Source organism: Orbicella franksi, chromosome 6 (assembly GCF_964199315.1).
Source record: "Orbicella franksi chromosome 6, jaOrbFran1.1, whole genome shotgun sequence".
Classification (NCBI taxonomy): Eukaryota; Metazoa; Cnidaria; class Anthozoa; order Scleractinia; family Merulinidae; genus Orbicella; species Orbicella franksi.
This window is the reverse complement of record NC_138150.1, coordinates 22,615,607-22,630,520: the sequence shown is the minus strand read 5'-3', so window position 1 is coordinate 22,630,520 and position 14,914 is coordinate 22,615,607. Positions and strand designations below refer to the sequence as shown.

Below are 14,914 nucleotides of genomic sequence, written 5' to 3'. Positions count from 1 at the left end.
GTGAATTTATCTAATGGATAGGGCTACCTAACCTTTGAACAACTAGCCCCTGATAGCAGTTTGTTTTAATAAATGACCCTCACTTGGTCTAATCATTATTGTTCATTGTTGTCCTCAAGAAATGCAATGGAAAACTTCACTGCTTAATTTATAAAGTCCAGCCCCTTCATAGAGAAGAGAAACCTAGCCTTAACACGCAATCAGACTCCATCCATGCAAAACTATTTGTTTTGGCATACAGTATTTATAATGCTAAGTACATTACTTATTGTTATGTTTCATCTCCTCACACTACTACTGCAAACATTAAGACAGTTTGAATTTTATGTTTTGTCACTTGAAAATTCTGTCATGACGACATTGAAATGTTGTCTTAAACTTTTCTTGCTAATTTTTATCCTTAAATGTTTTTCATTGCTTCTATTTTTGAAATTAGGCTAAACTACCCAGAGGGATCCAAAACATCAGGCCTCACCTGGAGAGTGTTGATAATGTTCCTCTTCTTGTTCCACTATTCACTGATTGCAATCCATCAGGTAAAAGTATCTAGAACAGATAGTGAATAATAATCAATTCACATTTGCCAGTGTTCTGTGCCAATGTGGTATGTCAGTATATACAAAGCAATCAGACATTAAAAAAGTCAGTGTCAGGCTGGTGGCACATACAGCTGGAGCTTATCCCGGTATCTGTGGCACTGAGCAACTAGGAGTATTTCAACTCCCCCCTGGATGGGATGCTAGTCCATCACGCGGTTAGCTGTAACCCCTAGCATTAAATTGTGGCTACTCATATTTATACACCTGATTGGAGTGAGGCACAGTGAGTATAAAGGACCTTACCCGAGAACAAAATGCAATGACCCCAACTAGAGGGCTAAAAGCTGGACTGCTTGACCATGTGCCGTAAGCCATCACGCTTCCACAGTCAGACTTCAACTAAGATAAAATTGTTTTTACACATGAGATGAGAGGGCTGTTAACTAACATTAGCCTGTCTTGCCTGTCAAATGTTTTCGAAGTATTGGATGAGGTTAAGCTAAAATCTACAATTCATCTTGTGAAACAAATTTCATTTGACTAAGCTTGCTCGGGGTTATACGTGGAGGACAATATCATTCCTGTGTCATTTTTTTTTTTTTTTTTTAATCAACATTGCTGAACTTGATCTGTGCTCCATTTGGTTTGATTGTATTGCCCTCTTTGTTTTGGCAGCTGTTCAGGAGATGATTTCTATCATGCAAGACTATGGAGAAGTTGTTTGTTGTGTGGGGAGTTCGTTTAATTCTGCCAACCCTGCTATATTTATCCAAGCAGACATAAGGTGAGTGCAAGTTTTGTAAAACCAGTTCACATGCTCGTTACTTTATTAGGGCCTTGTTATGGCTGTTTTTCTAAATATTTCAAACAACTTCTTCCTCTATCCTCTAATGGTCAATTTGGAGCTTGTAACCTTATTATGTTATAACAGATATGTTCAGAAAAACTTCAAACGAATGCTTCTCACTTCCTTTAATGGATGAGTCAGATTTCGCCAGTCTGTTTTCCGTTACAAAAGGTTTGTTCCTAAACTTTTCATCTGACTTCTCACTTTTTTAAACAGTCAAGTGATTGCTTCTCACATTGTAACATTTATTAATACAGCTTTTACAAATACTTAGAAACTATTCAGGGGAAGTGAAGAAAAAAAATACAGGTTCCCATTCTGGGCATGGTATACAGTAAACTGAAACCCACATGTAAGAAACTACATTTTTGAAGTCTGGCAAAATAGGTTCTTTTATTTTGGGGTAGTTAGGTTCTTTATTGAAGGAGATATAGTTGTTCATCACCAGAAAAATAAATAAACTTGGGTTTGGTCCTTGAACATACAGTGTATTTTTTCACAATGTTAACCTGCCTGGTCTTGCTTGGCTAAGCAGGTTCTTATGTTTTTGCGTATTGAAATGGCAAATTTCTGCCAGCAGGTTCTTAAACCACTAGGTTCTTAAACACGGCTTTTTACTGTATCATTTCAAACAACTAAATTCCAGATGTGTTTGTAGTGCGGTGATGTCATGGAAAGAACAGCTAAGATTTCTCATGAACAAATGTTAAAGGAGCGCAGTCCCGGTTTGCACATTTTGAAAAGTTTAGCCTAAATTTTTCAAATTCGTTGTTTGCAATCCGTGTCAATCTTCGCCATCCTTGACCATCCTTGTTTCTTTATGGTTTATTATTATCTCTGTGGAGTTTCTTTATCGCAGTGAACTATTATTTTCAGGTTTCCTTCAATTTAAAGGAGATTTTGCACGTGGCCAAAAAAAAAAAACCGTGACTGAGCTCCTTTAAGACTAACTAATAAGTGAGCTGTGCTGATATTGTTATCTTAAATTATTTAGTATTGCAGTGGAACCACTCTTCCCTCAGCTGTGCTTAAAAGGCTTGCCAAAAGATTTCCGATCAGGAACTCCGAAACTTGGACATGAAAATACTAGAGAAAAACTCCATAGAAGGTTCAGTGATGAACAGTCCACTGAGGAAGAAAGTGGTAAGTAAGCTTATGATAATGTATGTAACTGGGGGAGGGACATAAAATAGAATAGTTTCAGACTTAAATGTAAAGCACAATCATCTCTTACATAAATTGTGGGTCCAGTTAAAGTCAATAGGCAATTTCCGAATTACCTTTAGCCTCTCCGAATTACCTTAAGTTACCCTCTTTTTCAAAGCGAGTCTTGGCGCCCATCCTTTCACATGAAAATGGTTGCTGTTACTGTTACTGTTACCGTTACCATTACTGTTACCGTTTCTGTTAATAATATTTGTCTTTACCTCAAGTGTACTCTTTTTTATTCTCTGCCCAAGTACTAACCAGTATTTACCTCATTGTATTTCCTGCAGAGCTTTCTCCACTTGAGCTGAGTGCATTCCTTAATGCCCTGCCATGTTCACTGGCATTCCACAGAGATGCAAGTTTTGAATTTAAGGATCTAATAAAAGAGGTGCCAAAAAGAAGCAACAAACCTTTCTTCAAACAACTGTTTAGAAATTGGCAGTAATAAATACTAATGACAGCAGAAGTAAAATTCAGAAAAATAAGCGGCTGATTAGTACATTACTGTTACAGAAAGTTAGGCACTGTCCACACTATGCCAGAGGAATTTAAAGATTGAGGTTCATTTCTATGGTCAGGCCTACTGTTCACACACTAATCAATCACAAAAATGGGGCTTTTTGAAAATGGTCTTCAAACCAGAGGTATTTGAAAATGCCGGCTTTTGTTGGGCACAACGTGTTGCACAGGTTTGGCCACCCTGTTGCGACATGCTGCAACGTGTTGGGTGTTGTTGGAAATGATGTGGTCACTATAATCATGGGATTTCCCAGACTGAATTTTCATCTAACAAATCTAAAACAGCTAGTGATTGTTGCATTTTTAAATTCCTCCGGTGTAGCGTGGGCAGAAAACATTTAATATATATTTTCATAGTGAAAGATCCGTTTTCAAATTCCTTCGGCATAGTGTGGAAAGGGCCTCAATACTCTTTGATAAAACTCGGTTATTTACGTGCAATGAAATATCTAAGCATACTCTAGGAATCAAGTTGACTCAGGTTTAAATCAGTGTCTCTCTGACTGTGTGGGAATTAAGTACTATTTTAAACCATCACATGAAACACGGTACCATACTTGTTTCATGGATAGTAAAAGCGACCACTTTCAACAAAAAAATGCCTTTTTACTTTGCAGGCACGCCGACTGTGCTTTGGACTCAGAAACTGCTTTTCCTTTATGCTTTCCTGTCAGTTAGTACTATCTGCCGTGATGTTCCTATCATCATGTTTTCTCCTTCCACCACCCTTCACAGGCCTTCATCTGCTGTGGTTGTCTTGCCTTATAGTCCCCCTGTTGAGTCTGTCTTTGATTGGTTCACCAGCTGATCAAGGTCTCATGACAATGATAACAGGCAAAAATGACAGAAACTTCAAAGTAAGTAACCCAAGTTTGTAAATTTAACTGTAACAAGATCTACAACCACCATCCTCGGAAAGAAATCAAATCAATGAAACTATTAATTGTATTCTCACAAATACATGTACAGCTCAGCTCTGTTGACCCTCTTTCTGTCATGACTGGCCAGTTGTTGCACTTTCTTATACATGTACATGTGTACACAATTTATACACAATAGGACCCCGCTAATTCATACCTGGTTATTTCAAACTAAAAACCATTTCCCTTGTATTTGCCCTTCAGTCATTTACTACTGGCTATTTCGAACTCCTGTTATGTTGAACTATTTTTCATTTCCCCAGGAAGTTCGAAATAGTAGGGCTCAACTGTATTACTAACAGTATTTATTTATTGATAGGTGTATTGCCAGTGAAAAATAACCCAAAAAGCAGTTTATCAATACGTTTATTTACCATCGACACTATTTTTAAATGTTATTTTAGTAAGAAGTTCTCCTCACTCATTCATTGCTGTTTTTCCTTTTTAGGATATCACACATACAGTTTGCTTCTTCTTCAGTGTGTGTTTTGTTCCCTCCATTTGTATCTGCTGTTTTGTTCTTTTCCCTTTAAATCTTCATGGAATTTGCTTGTCTCGGAACCAGAAATCTACCAGCTGTCACTTCCTCTTTGGATTCAGGTAACAATGAGATTATAGAGTAACTTTAGTAAGCAGTTTTGGTAGTTGGTGCTAGTTTTGTTTGTCATGCAATTTGCGAAACATTTGCACATATCTGTAAATTCTGGCTCTTCAGCGTGTTGAAAATATATTTGTTACTGCATAATTTACAGTGCTACATTTTTGGAAGACCCTGCATTCCTTTTAAACCCGTGGCTAAAGGATCGCAACATTTCAATGCAACGTATCGCAACATTGTTGGGCACAACATGTTGCACACGTTTGGTGACTCTGTTGCGACGTGCTGCAACATGTTGGGTGTTGTTGGCTCCGGTTTTAAAACGGTCAAATTTGAGCCAACAACTCCTAACACAACGCAACAGGATGGCCAAACGCGCGCAACATGTTGTGCCCAACAATGTTGCGATGTGTTACACTGAAATGTTGAAATCGTTTGGCCGGGGCTTAACCCAACATATAAAAACATTAACAGATAGTAGTGCTATTTAATATTGTTTCTTACTTCAAAGTTCTTTGAGTTGGCCAACATTGTTCTGTTACCAAGAGTTCCACTTGCCAGACATGCTCTCTAATACAATAACCTATCAAAGGCGTTACAGATTATCAGTATTATTGGAACAAGTACTGTATAGCATTGGAAATTACATCACAAAACATTTTGTTGAAATTTTGTACGTCAACTTTAGGAACAGCACTGAACTCTGGAATGGTTTAGGACAGAGCCACATTCAAGCCTTAGCCTTGGCTCAAGATATCAATGTATTTTTCCTCGTTCTTCTTTTTGGTATGTTTGTAGTTTAAGAGAGCTATTGGAAACCTTAGCGTAATAAGAACTTACTGTAAGAGCTTTAATTTGAGGTACATAGTTTAAACCTTTTTTTATCTATAACTTGTGTGTTAAGGTTGAGTTTATCCAAAAGCCTCATTTGCTTGCTTTGGATATCTGTCATTTCCCTGGGTTTTAACATTTCTCTGAATTTGGGCATGTCAAAGATTGTCTTTGTAAGATAAGCGCACTGGTCACTTTCTGTTCCAGCTCTTTTATTTATCTCTTTGATATATCATACCAGTGATTAGAAAATTGATGCACACTGCACAGGTATCAACAAGTTGAGACTTCCTGGTATCACAGCAGCCTGGGTTAAACTGTCCTCCATAACTGTTTATTTTTTTTTTAATTTTTCTGAATGTACAACATTTTTCCAGTGGCAAGATCTAGGGGGAGATTCTGGGGTCGACTCTTTATTGCAGTAACTCAAGAAAAGACACACCTTTACTCTGCCCCCTGCTCCTCTATTTCATTGTCAAGCGTTTTTAATGTTAAAACATTTCGAGACTGTTACAAACTCTGGCTGACTCTATGCTATATCCATACATTATATTACATGCTTGCATACCATCAATACATTACTTACTATACATAATTATATGATTAATCCTTTAATAACGTTGTTACATGCACATATGACTAGGTGTACAGCCATGCCATTACCTCTATGTTTGGGCAAGAAAGAGTCAGTCCTCACGTCAGTGGTTCAACAACTTTCCTCTGTTTTTAGCACCTTAGAATCCACCTTTTATTTTTGTATATGTGCATTTTATCCATCACTGAACTAAGAGATACCTTTTATGTTTGTCTTGCAGTATTTATGTCTTCAAGTTATGTGCATCGTCTTCATTTGTTGTGGCGAAAATCACCATTTGCGAACAAGTCCTGGATCATTTCAGTAATTGTTATGTATGTGCCCAGTGAATGGTCTAGTTCAAATTTCGTTTTTAAACTTCTACTATTTGAAAAATTCTTACATTTTTAGAGACGTGTAAATTACCTGTATGACTTTCTTTTCCTTATATCACTCTAACTTATTTTTGGATCCTGTAGTTTGTTACTCCAGATAGTCTACTTTGTACTGTCTCAAGTTGGGTGGAGTCATCATGCCTCTCAAGTGTACCACCTCAGTGATGTACCAGTGCCCTCTGTAGTCATCCTCGTTCTATGGCCCATTGTTGCTCTTGCAATTTGTGAGTTGTTTAAAAGACGATACATCAAGTAAGATCTGTTTTGCTTTGAATTCTCTAACTCTATTTCGTATTTTCCCCAACTCAGAATGCTATGTGTTTTGGGTGATACATTGCAAATAAAAGGTTAACATCTAAGAGTGAAATAAATTCGGCAGCATTTATTATTATCAAGTCTGATTTCGTGAACTCTTGATATCTTACACCCACAATTACTCAAACCAGTGAATTTGTATCATTATAATATCAATATCTCAAATTCCCAGTTTCTGAAACTAATTTTTTGGAGGGGAGGTTTGAGAAACTGGGTTTTTAATGTATGTCCCTTTTGATCACGTAGCTTTAGAAAACAATGGAAATGGGAGCTTATGCACAACTTAAGATCACCCTTGAGTTTACAAGATACATCAATCTGTATCACGCATTCAAGTTTCAAATTCATGCCACAGAAATGTTTATCGTGTGATGCAGTCGCGTCATTGTCAAAATAACGGACTTGTAATTCCAGTCATAGAAAATGATCAATGAATATAAATATCTTAGGAGCTATAGTTTACTAGGAAGATTACATGTACTACTATGAATGTGTTAGTCAAACAGACAGTTTGCTTATTTGTGTTGAACTAGGAAAATATGTCAAAATGTACCTTTCTGTAATTTGCTTGTTTTATGTTTGCAGGGAAAGAATCAGATTTCAAAGAAGAGCCAAGCTAAAGTTTGGAACCAAATTAGGCATGAATTCTCCATTCTGAAAAATTTCTTTTTTTAATGTTTTGTCCACTTTCCATAAAACCAGTAGATTTAATTTTCTGTTTAGCAAAGCAATGATAATTACATGTAAATAGAAAGTGCATCTATAGGTCTTTTAGAAATTCAAAAGAAATGACAACAGTATTAGAGAATGGTAAAAGCAGTGAATGTGGACTTCCTTAAATACTCTAATCCATGTTCAGATCACAAATTGACACAAATTTTCACTCTTCATAACAATATTTTTTTATTGTTATCCCTATTGCTGGAGGCAATAAGCCTTTCCTTTTCAAGGTGGCAAGCCAAGACAATATCTAGTTTTTTTGCTTTGTGTTGCTTATTTATGATTTGAATTAAATCCAGTTCCCCAAAAAGGTTTTAGTAAGAAATAAATAATTATTCCCTGGACGGTTTTAGTGGAATATTTTTTTACAGTACTGCTGTTTATTCCTGTTAGCTAATTCTTTCTCTATTGTTCAAAATGTAAAAAAAATAAACCTTTCAATGATGTTTTCAATATAATTAAGTTTTAATGTTTGACTGAATACTTCTGCCCACCAAACTGCAATGGGTCATACAGGTATTGCTGTCATTAAGGGCCATAACCCGTAACACCTGTTACGGCTGAGTATGCTTGATTTGCCCTTGATGCTATGGGTGAAATTGCCTGCTGTTGAAAGGATTCACCCCAAAGAAACAAGTTTGCTACGGGTGTGGAGGCGTACAGGCGACTCGAAACTTAATGGCAGCCCTGGCACAGGTACTGGCTTGTATTTCTCTCAGAAGATCCTACAGTGCAGCTAACCAAGGCCACCTTCCCAACAAGAACCAAACAACCTTTCAGACTGAAATTAAAGAATTGCAATGGCAGTTGTTTAACCCTATTAGTTTTTAGTGCAGTATAACAAATAAATAAAGGAGATAAAGGTCCAAAAAGCGTGAGTTCTAATGTCCGTAATAGATTGAAATTTGGCAACAGTCTAGGAAAGACCTATTGTGTACGAAAATGTTAAAAAAAAAATGGATATCGAGAATTTCATCATAGGGGCACTTTTAAGAGTAATTGCCACTAAAAGTCAAAGAAATCGTGGCCACGGTGGAAAAATCGATTTTGCTCATACTTTGACAGTTTGAAGGCCTAGGTAAGTAACTGGAGGAAATCAATTTAGTTTTTTTGAAATATCCAATATAACGGCAGAAATTCACGAAAAACGCTCATCGTACCGAAAGCTCAGATTTCACTTCGAGATAATCCGAAATTTTACACTTTTCAGCTTCTTGCTGTACAGACGTTTACATCGCTGTGAAACGTTCTCAACTTTAAATGTATACATTGATTCTTCTTTAATCAAGATAGAGTGATTATTTTCATTTCTTGTGTTTTCTGAGCGAACCGAGCTCCAATTAAGTAGATATACTTTTCTAATTGAAACAAAACTCAAAAGTTATGCAAATTCAGTGAGGAAGAAAGCTGACCGGTAGTGCTTCAAATCGTCTGATATTTTAGCAAAAGACAGCTCAGTCAATGAATTTTAGGTATACAGTTTCATGTTTGTGGAATCTAGTAGCAATTTTGCATGAACGCCGATTAAACAAAATTCAAGAAAATTGCAATTCATCCCCTTTGAAATTTGCAATGTAACGCAACACGCCAAAATAGGTAAATATTTTTGGTTCGCTTAAGACTACACAATCAAAGCATATTAATGTCTTTAACGTTTGAAACGCTTTAGAAATAGTATTTAACTTAGAAATTGCCTGTAATAGCGAAAAGACATAAGTAGAACCAAACTTAATCACACCCTAACTCTCCCTGCTTTGTGTCACGCATGATATTCTTGGCCGATGCTACAAACCAAACACGTGTAAATCCGTTGGCTCTAGTAATCTCAACTGATTCCTATCTAGAAAAATCTCTTATGATGTAGGAGATTTTGTTTTACTTATAGAGGATTGACTAGTTAACCCGCTAAAAAATAATAATAAGTAAATTAAAAAGGCGGCATTAATCACACAAATCGGAACGATAAAAATTTATTTTATTATGGATTTAATAAAGGCCTTGCACTTGCGCTACCAATAACCTGGAAGAGGCAGGGAAGAGCAAGGATGTTCGGGACGGCTAAAACGCACTCTTCCGCTTTTCTCAAATAACAAATCTTACTAGGGCTTAACGGTGCATTCCACGGTGCTGGTAAGCAGTGAGTTTGTGACGGACTGGGCAGATGCGTCAAATAAGTAGAGGATGATGGAGCTTTCTCCAGAACTCAACCTTCTGTCGCTTTTAAAATTATGTGATATTCAGCTATCGATTTCCTTTCCTTTGAAGCTTCTTCCAGTACATAAAAACCTAGCTTTGCATTCAGCATCATTGATCGGGGTGGGAATTAAAAGAGACGTCAGTATCAGTTTCATGATCGACTTACAGGGAGAGAAAGGAATAGAAAAGAGTTGAATTGCATTGATAACGCTGGGGTGGGGTAAGATAAAACTCCTGATATAAGTTCTTTTTTTGCAAACCAAATTTGTGACGCAACGATTGGTTTTCATTGCTATTTATCACTGAAGCATGGATATTTCTTTTTGTAGCCAATGACATGTTGGTATATCTTTAACCTCCAATGTGGTTTACATGACGAGATTCATGAGACTCTGAAATACGCAGTAGGACATGGGTTCTAATTTCCGGTGACGTCATGGTGCTTGTGCTAATTAGATTATAAATCTGTCATTACTGCACAGTTTGTGGGTGTTTGTGGTGTATGAGCCGATTAGCACGACAGAATAATTTAATGCGGTAAACCAGATCACAACCCCATATATAGCCTAGTTAGAAAGTTAAAATAGGTAATCTTACAACCAGAGGCTTCGCTGTATATGCATCGCACGAAATTCGATTAAAGAATGGGTGGCGCGAACTAGAGCATGGCGGCAAATCCATGTTCTGTTCGCCTCTATCGATCAAATTCGCGGACCATCGCTCATTCCCAGCCAAATTTGATTCGCCGTGTCGTGCAAATGGTTTCATAAACCACGAGAGTCCATCAAAAGTGATTCCTTTCCGTTTTTCAAAGCTGACATCGCAGAAGTTTCTATTTTTTAACTGTCTGGTACAAATGGCGGGTCCGTGGACCCATCGTGATCATCATGGTTCCAATGTTGTTACTCTGTTCGGAGTAGTTTGAAGAGTGTTACAAAGAAAGATCCTGGGTGCCGATGAAATACAGAATTTCAAGCGATCAAAGCTCGGCGGAGATAGGCGACAGCCGCAAATACGTCTGCGTTCGCAGGCTAAGTGATACGCAACTTTTGTAAGACAGGCTTAAGCAAAATTGCCAAACAGAAAAAATGGGTCAACTTGGAAAAATGAATCATATTTGGAAAAATAGGTCACACCTAGAAAAAAGGGTCACACTCAGAAAAGAGGGTCACGCTTGGAAAAACTGGTCACACTTGGAAAACAGTCACACCTGGAAAAATGTGTCACACTTTGAAAAATGGGTCACACTTGGAAAAATGGGTCACACCTTGAAAAATGGGTCAAACTTGTTAAAATGGGTCACACTTGGAGAAATGGGTCACACTTTGAAAAAGGGGTCATACTTGAAAAAATGGGTCACATTTAGAAAAAAGGTCACATTTGGAAAAAATGACACACTAACAACTTTTTTCACACTTGGAAAAAACTGAGAGACTTCAAAAAATGGGTCACACTTAGCAAAAAGGGTCACATTTGAAAAAAATGGGTCACAATTGTAAACACGGACCACACTTGGAAAAATGGGTCAAACGTGGACAAAGGGGTCACGTTCGTTAAAATGGGTCACACTCAGCAAACCATAGGCACGCAAGGCGTGTAAGATTTATTTTTTTGTGTTAACTAAAAGTCTCGGAGATAGGAGCATTCATGGAACTGTTTACAGTAATGATTTGGTTCATCTGACAAGTTTTTTCGGTTGCGATGTACAGCAAGAAAGAAACTGGGAATTTATGCTGTGCATACGAAGTTACATCGGTAATGGTAAGACAACTAAATTGTAAGCCATAAAATGTTTGACTGAACAAACTACAGCAATCTGACAAGTCTTTAGATTAATATAGATACCATCTTATTTTCTAACAGGCAATTTGATTCTTTCTTTGATACAACCCACACTGTGATTTGAGTGACACGCGCACATGCATAACTCAGTCACCGATCACGTAGCCCTTCCAACCCCCAAGAGTAATTTTTGCTCAAAAACACTCAAGTTAAGAGAACTTTTCGCATTTTATACAAGTCGTAAGTTTACCCTTTTTACACAACACAACACAACAACACTACTCCACCAAAAATTGAAAGAAAGAGAAAAAAAACTCTCTAGCACGTTGAAAGTCTGATTTAATTAAATTGCACTTTAACTTGGTGCCACGTAGTCTTCAAAGAACATTTGAACAGTTTTCGTAATTCTACCGTTAAAAGAATGTCATAAAATGCCCATCAAATAAAAATATTAAACTGCTACTGCAGAGACGTAAAAACCGTCCAGAAATGAAAGCTGTTTTTTCGTTTAATTTCCTGGGGACAAAAGCCGATAACTTGTCAGTCAGCTCTAATTGAATTTATTCCCATATAAAAAACAAAAGTGTTAAGTTACCGTTTGTAACTAAAGATTGCAAACATCTCGTGGGAACAAGTGGTGACGATTCGTCAGCTCTAATTGAATTTACTCCTTTGTGAAAAACAAGAGTGTCAAATTACCCATTGTTACTAAAAAATAAAAATATCCCGTTATATTTGCATGCAACAAGAACAAAACAATCGTTACCTGCACTTACTATTGTAAACGTTAGAACTGCTTCAAATCTAAATAGTCTCGTCTCCTCTAAAACATGTGCTAAGAACTAGAAGCGACGATTCGTGACCTCCAATTGAATTTACTCCTCGTGAAAAACAAAAGTATCAAGTTACCTTGGTAACTAAAAATAAAAATTTCTCGTTTCATTTGCATACTACTAGCTCATGAACTGTTTCAAAACTCAAGGCTGATCTCGTTCATAACTAAACTCCCAGCCTAACCCACAGAGTATGTCGAAGTAAGCCCAATATATGAATACTTCCTCGTCTTTTATAGAAGAATAAATATGGCCGTTCTAAACTGTATCGGGATCAAATCTTCTCACATACCATTTACCTTTACAACAAGAAATTTGATTGGCCGTTTATAGTAGATCCAATCTGATTGGTGTGGCATACATACATCGCTCGCTCACTCACTCACTCACTCACTCACTCACTCACTCATCCATTGACCCGTCCATAACATACCCCGACGCGCCGACTAAGAGGTATTTTTTTACAAGAAAATAACTCAAAAACAGGGCGACAGGAGCGAGGCTGAGTGAGTCGAGCGACTCCTGAAAACATGATTACGAGAGGCTGAACCAGGGCGTAAAAATAACGGGGGTGGAGTCCTTTTTTAGTTTTTTGTTCGTAATCCGTCTTAGATTTATCATGAAGTTTTTTGGTATTTTTCACCATAGGAAGTATTGTGACCAGGTATCCCTCCATTTGTGACATCGTTGTAATATGAATGAACGAATGTTTTATTTCTCATTTTCGGGAACAAGGAACGCGCGAGGGATACACGCGGATAACGCACTAGGAAATGTAACCTCGATTTCAGGCATCGGGAAGACCACAGCAAATGCACGGGTAAGGCAATTTCTCTAATATCTTTCCCGTGTAACCGTTGTGAGTTCCCATACGTTTGCCGTCAATCGTTTTACCCGTGCGTTTTATTGTGTTTGCGGTGCGTTTTACCGCGGGTATGCCGTGATCGCGTAAGTCCGCATCGTGTGTTTCATCGTGGGTACCTCCTGGGCTGACTGCTTCCTCCTCCGTACAATCGCTGTAGTTTCTGCTATCGCTGAGCTCTTCTACCACACTCTACGTTCGCTGCGCGTTCCCTTCTTTTCACCCCGAGTTCCTTCCGGGCGTGTCCTTCCCCCACCCTGCGTTCCCAGCGAGCTCCTGGTGGGTTCCCAACTAAGTTCATCCCAGCATTCTAAATTTCATAATTCGTCAGGTAAGTGCCCTGATGTGTTAGCTTGTTAGTTTCTCTGACAGTTAAGCAGAAACGCCATCCCTTTTGTCTTCTTAAGCCCCCTTAATTTATTTAAGCCAGTAACCAATATGTGAAAACGTTAAGCAAGCGTAGATGACTTTTTACACACAGGAGAAAATTGAGCACGAATCTTCGCGAAGATCGAGTTAACAATGGACTTAATAAAAAACTTTATTTAAGATACAAAACTAATAAAAAAAATTTAATTTGGCCCAAAATTTTTCGTCGTAGCGTTTAGTGTGGTACAAGGATGAGAGAATCGTGTAATAAAAAAATGTAACCGTAAGTTAATGTATGTTTGAATGTTTAAATGAACACTTCAGAATTCATTTTAAAAACAAAGGAAAGGCTTCAACATTGATCAAGAACTGTAAGAATGTGAATAATTTTTGAAAAATTACGTTTTGTGTTTAGCTAGCTCATACAGGTTCACATGACCTCCCTATGAACAAAGAAAATGCAAAACTTTCTCAGAGTAAAGCGTACAAAGGGTGTTTGTCATTAAAACTTGTGAGGTATCTGTCAGCTGATTGGTCTAATTTTATTTTCCATATTCATGATGACTACTGCTGATCTGAGGTGTTTGTTTGTCGTTTTAAGATGTTTGCCGTCGAAGTAAGAGCTGAACTGCTCCCTTCTACACGAGAGGCAAATTTTTCTTTAAAGAAGAAATGGCGTCCACATTTGGGGAAGGATAGTCGATTGATACCCATTTCTGTCAATGGTTAGTATCAATTTTTCCGAGTCTACTTTTCGTAAGAAATAATATTTCAACCAAAAATACCGGCTCCAAGTCCTACCACGGGTGCTTGCCGGACTCGGTTTACGTTTCGTGTCGAACGTTAAAACAACCTCATGGCTTTAGTAACGGAGTAAAATGTACGTTAGCAGTTAGTTCAGGAACCATACCAGACGCTTAAGTCTGTAGCTGTTATTTGTACGAGAGTTTGGCATTCTTCACGAAATTGGCGTTTCTTTGTCAAACTTTGCCTTGTACTTGTCAACGCGCACTCGTGTTTAACAATTCACTGTGAATTCTTTTATTCCTCGTTTATTCTTTTCAGTTTCTACACTCACGTTTGTTCCTTACCCAGTTTTCATCTCTTCTATTTTCAGGGATTGTCAGCAAGACAGGAGTAGATCAAAAGGATTTGAGCAGTGAGGATGAAGACAAAGTTGAGAATATCACTTTAGAATTTGGTTCAATTGAAATCTTTCCGATAAGAAATGGCAGTCTTGTAACTAGAAAAGTTATATTTGAGTTCAAAACTCCGTAGTCTAAAATCATTTTCATTGTTAAATGTTTTTTTTTTTTTCTCGGCTGAAATGTTTTCATTCGAGTGACATTCGGGCGCGGAAAATCTTTCAGTTCGGTAGTGATTGTTAATTTCTTCTGCCATTTTT

General features: G+C 37.5%; 1 protein-coding gene across 2 annotated transcripts in view; it reads left to right on the top strand.

Annotated features, from left to right (window-relative positions):
• LOC145491345 (transmembrane protein 94-like) overlaps positions 1-7,811 on the top strand; it is a 32,521-nt gene extending 24,710 nt beyond the window's left edge. For both annotated transcript variants that reach the window (XM_081470518.1, XM_081470517.1), the window contains exons 27-36: positions 437-536; positions 1,215-1,323; positions 2,381-2,529; positions 2,883-2,983; positions 3,732-3,971; positions 4,483-4,634; positions 5,321-5,418; positions 6,279-6,372; positions 6,517-6,684; positions 7,333-7,811. In XM_081470518.1, the coding sequence (XP_081326644.1) occupies positions 437-536; positions 1,215-1,323; positions 2,381-2,529; positions 2,883-2,983; positions 3,732-3,971; positions 4,483-4,634; positions 5,321-5,418; positions 6,279-6,372; positions 6,517-6,684; positions 7,333-7,405 (1,284 nt within the window). In that variant the 3' untranslated portion in view covers positions 7,406-7,811. The remainder of the gene's footprint in view (positions 1-436; positions 537-1,214; positions 1,324-2,380; positions 2,530-2,882; positions 2,984-3,731; positions 3,972-4,482; positions 4,635-5,320; positions 5,419-6,278; positions 6,373-6,516; positions 6,685-7,332) is intronic.
• The last annotated feature ends 7,103 nt before the right edge of the window (positions 7,812-14,914 follow it).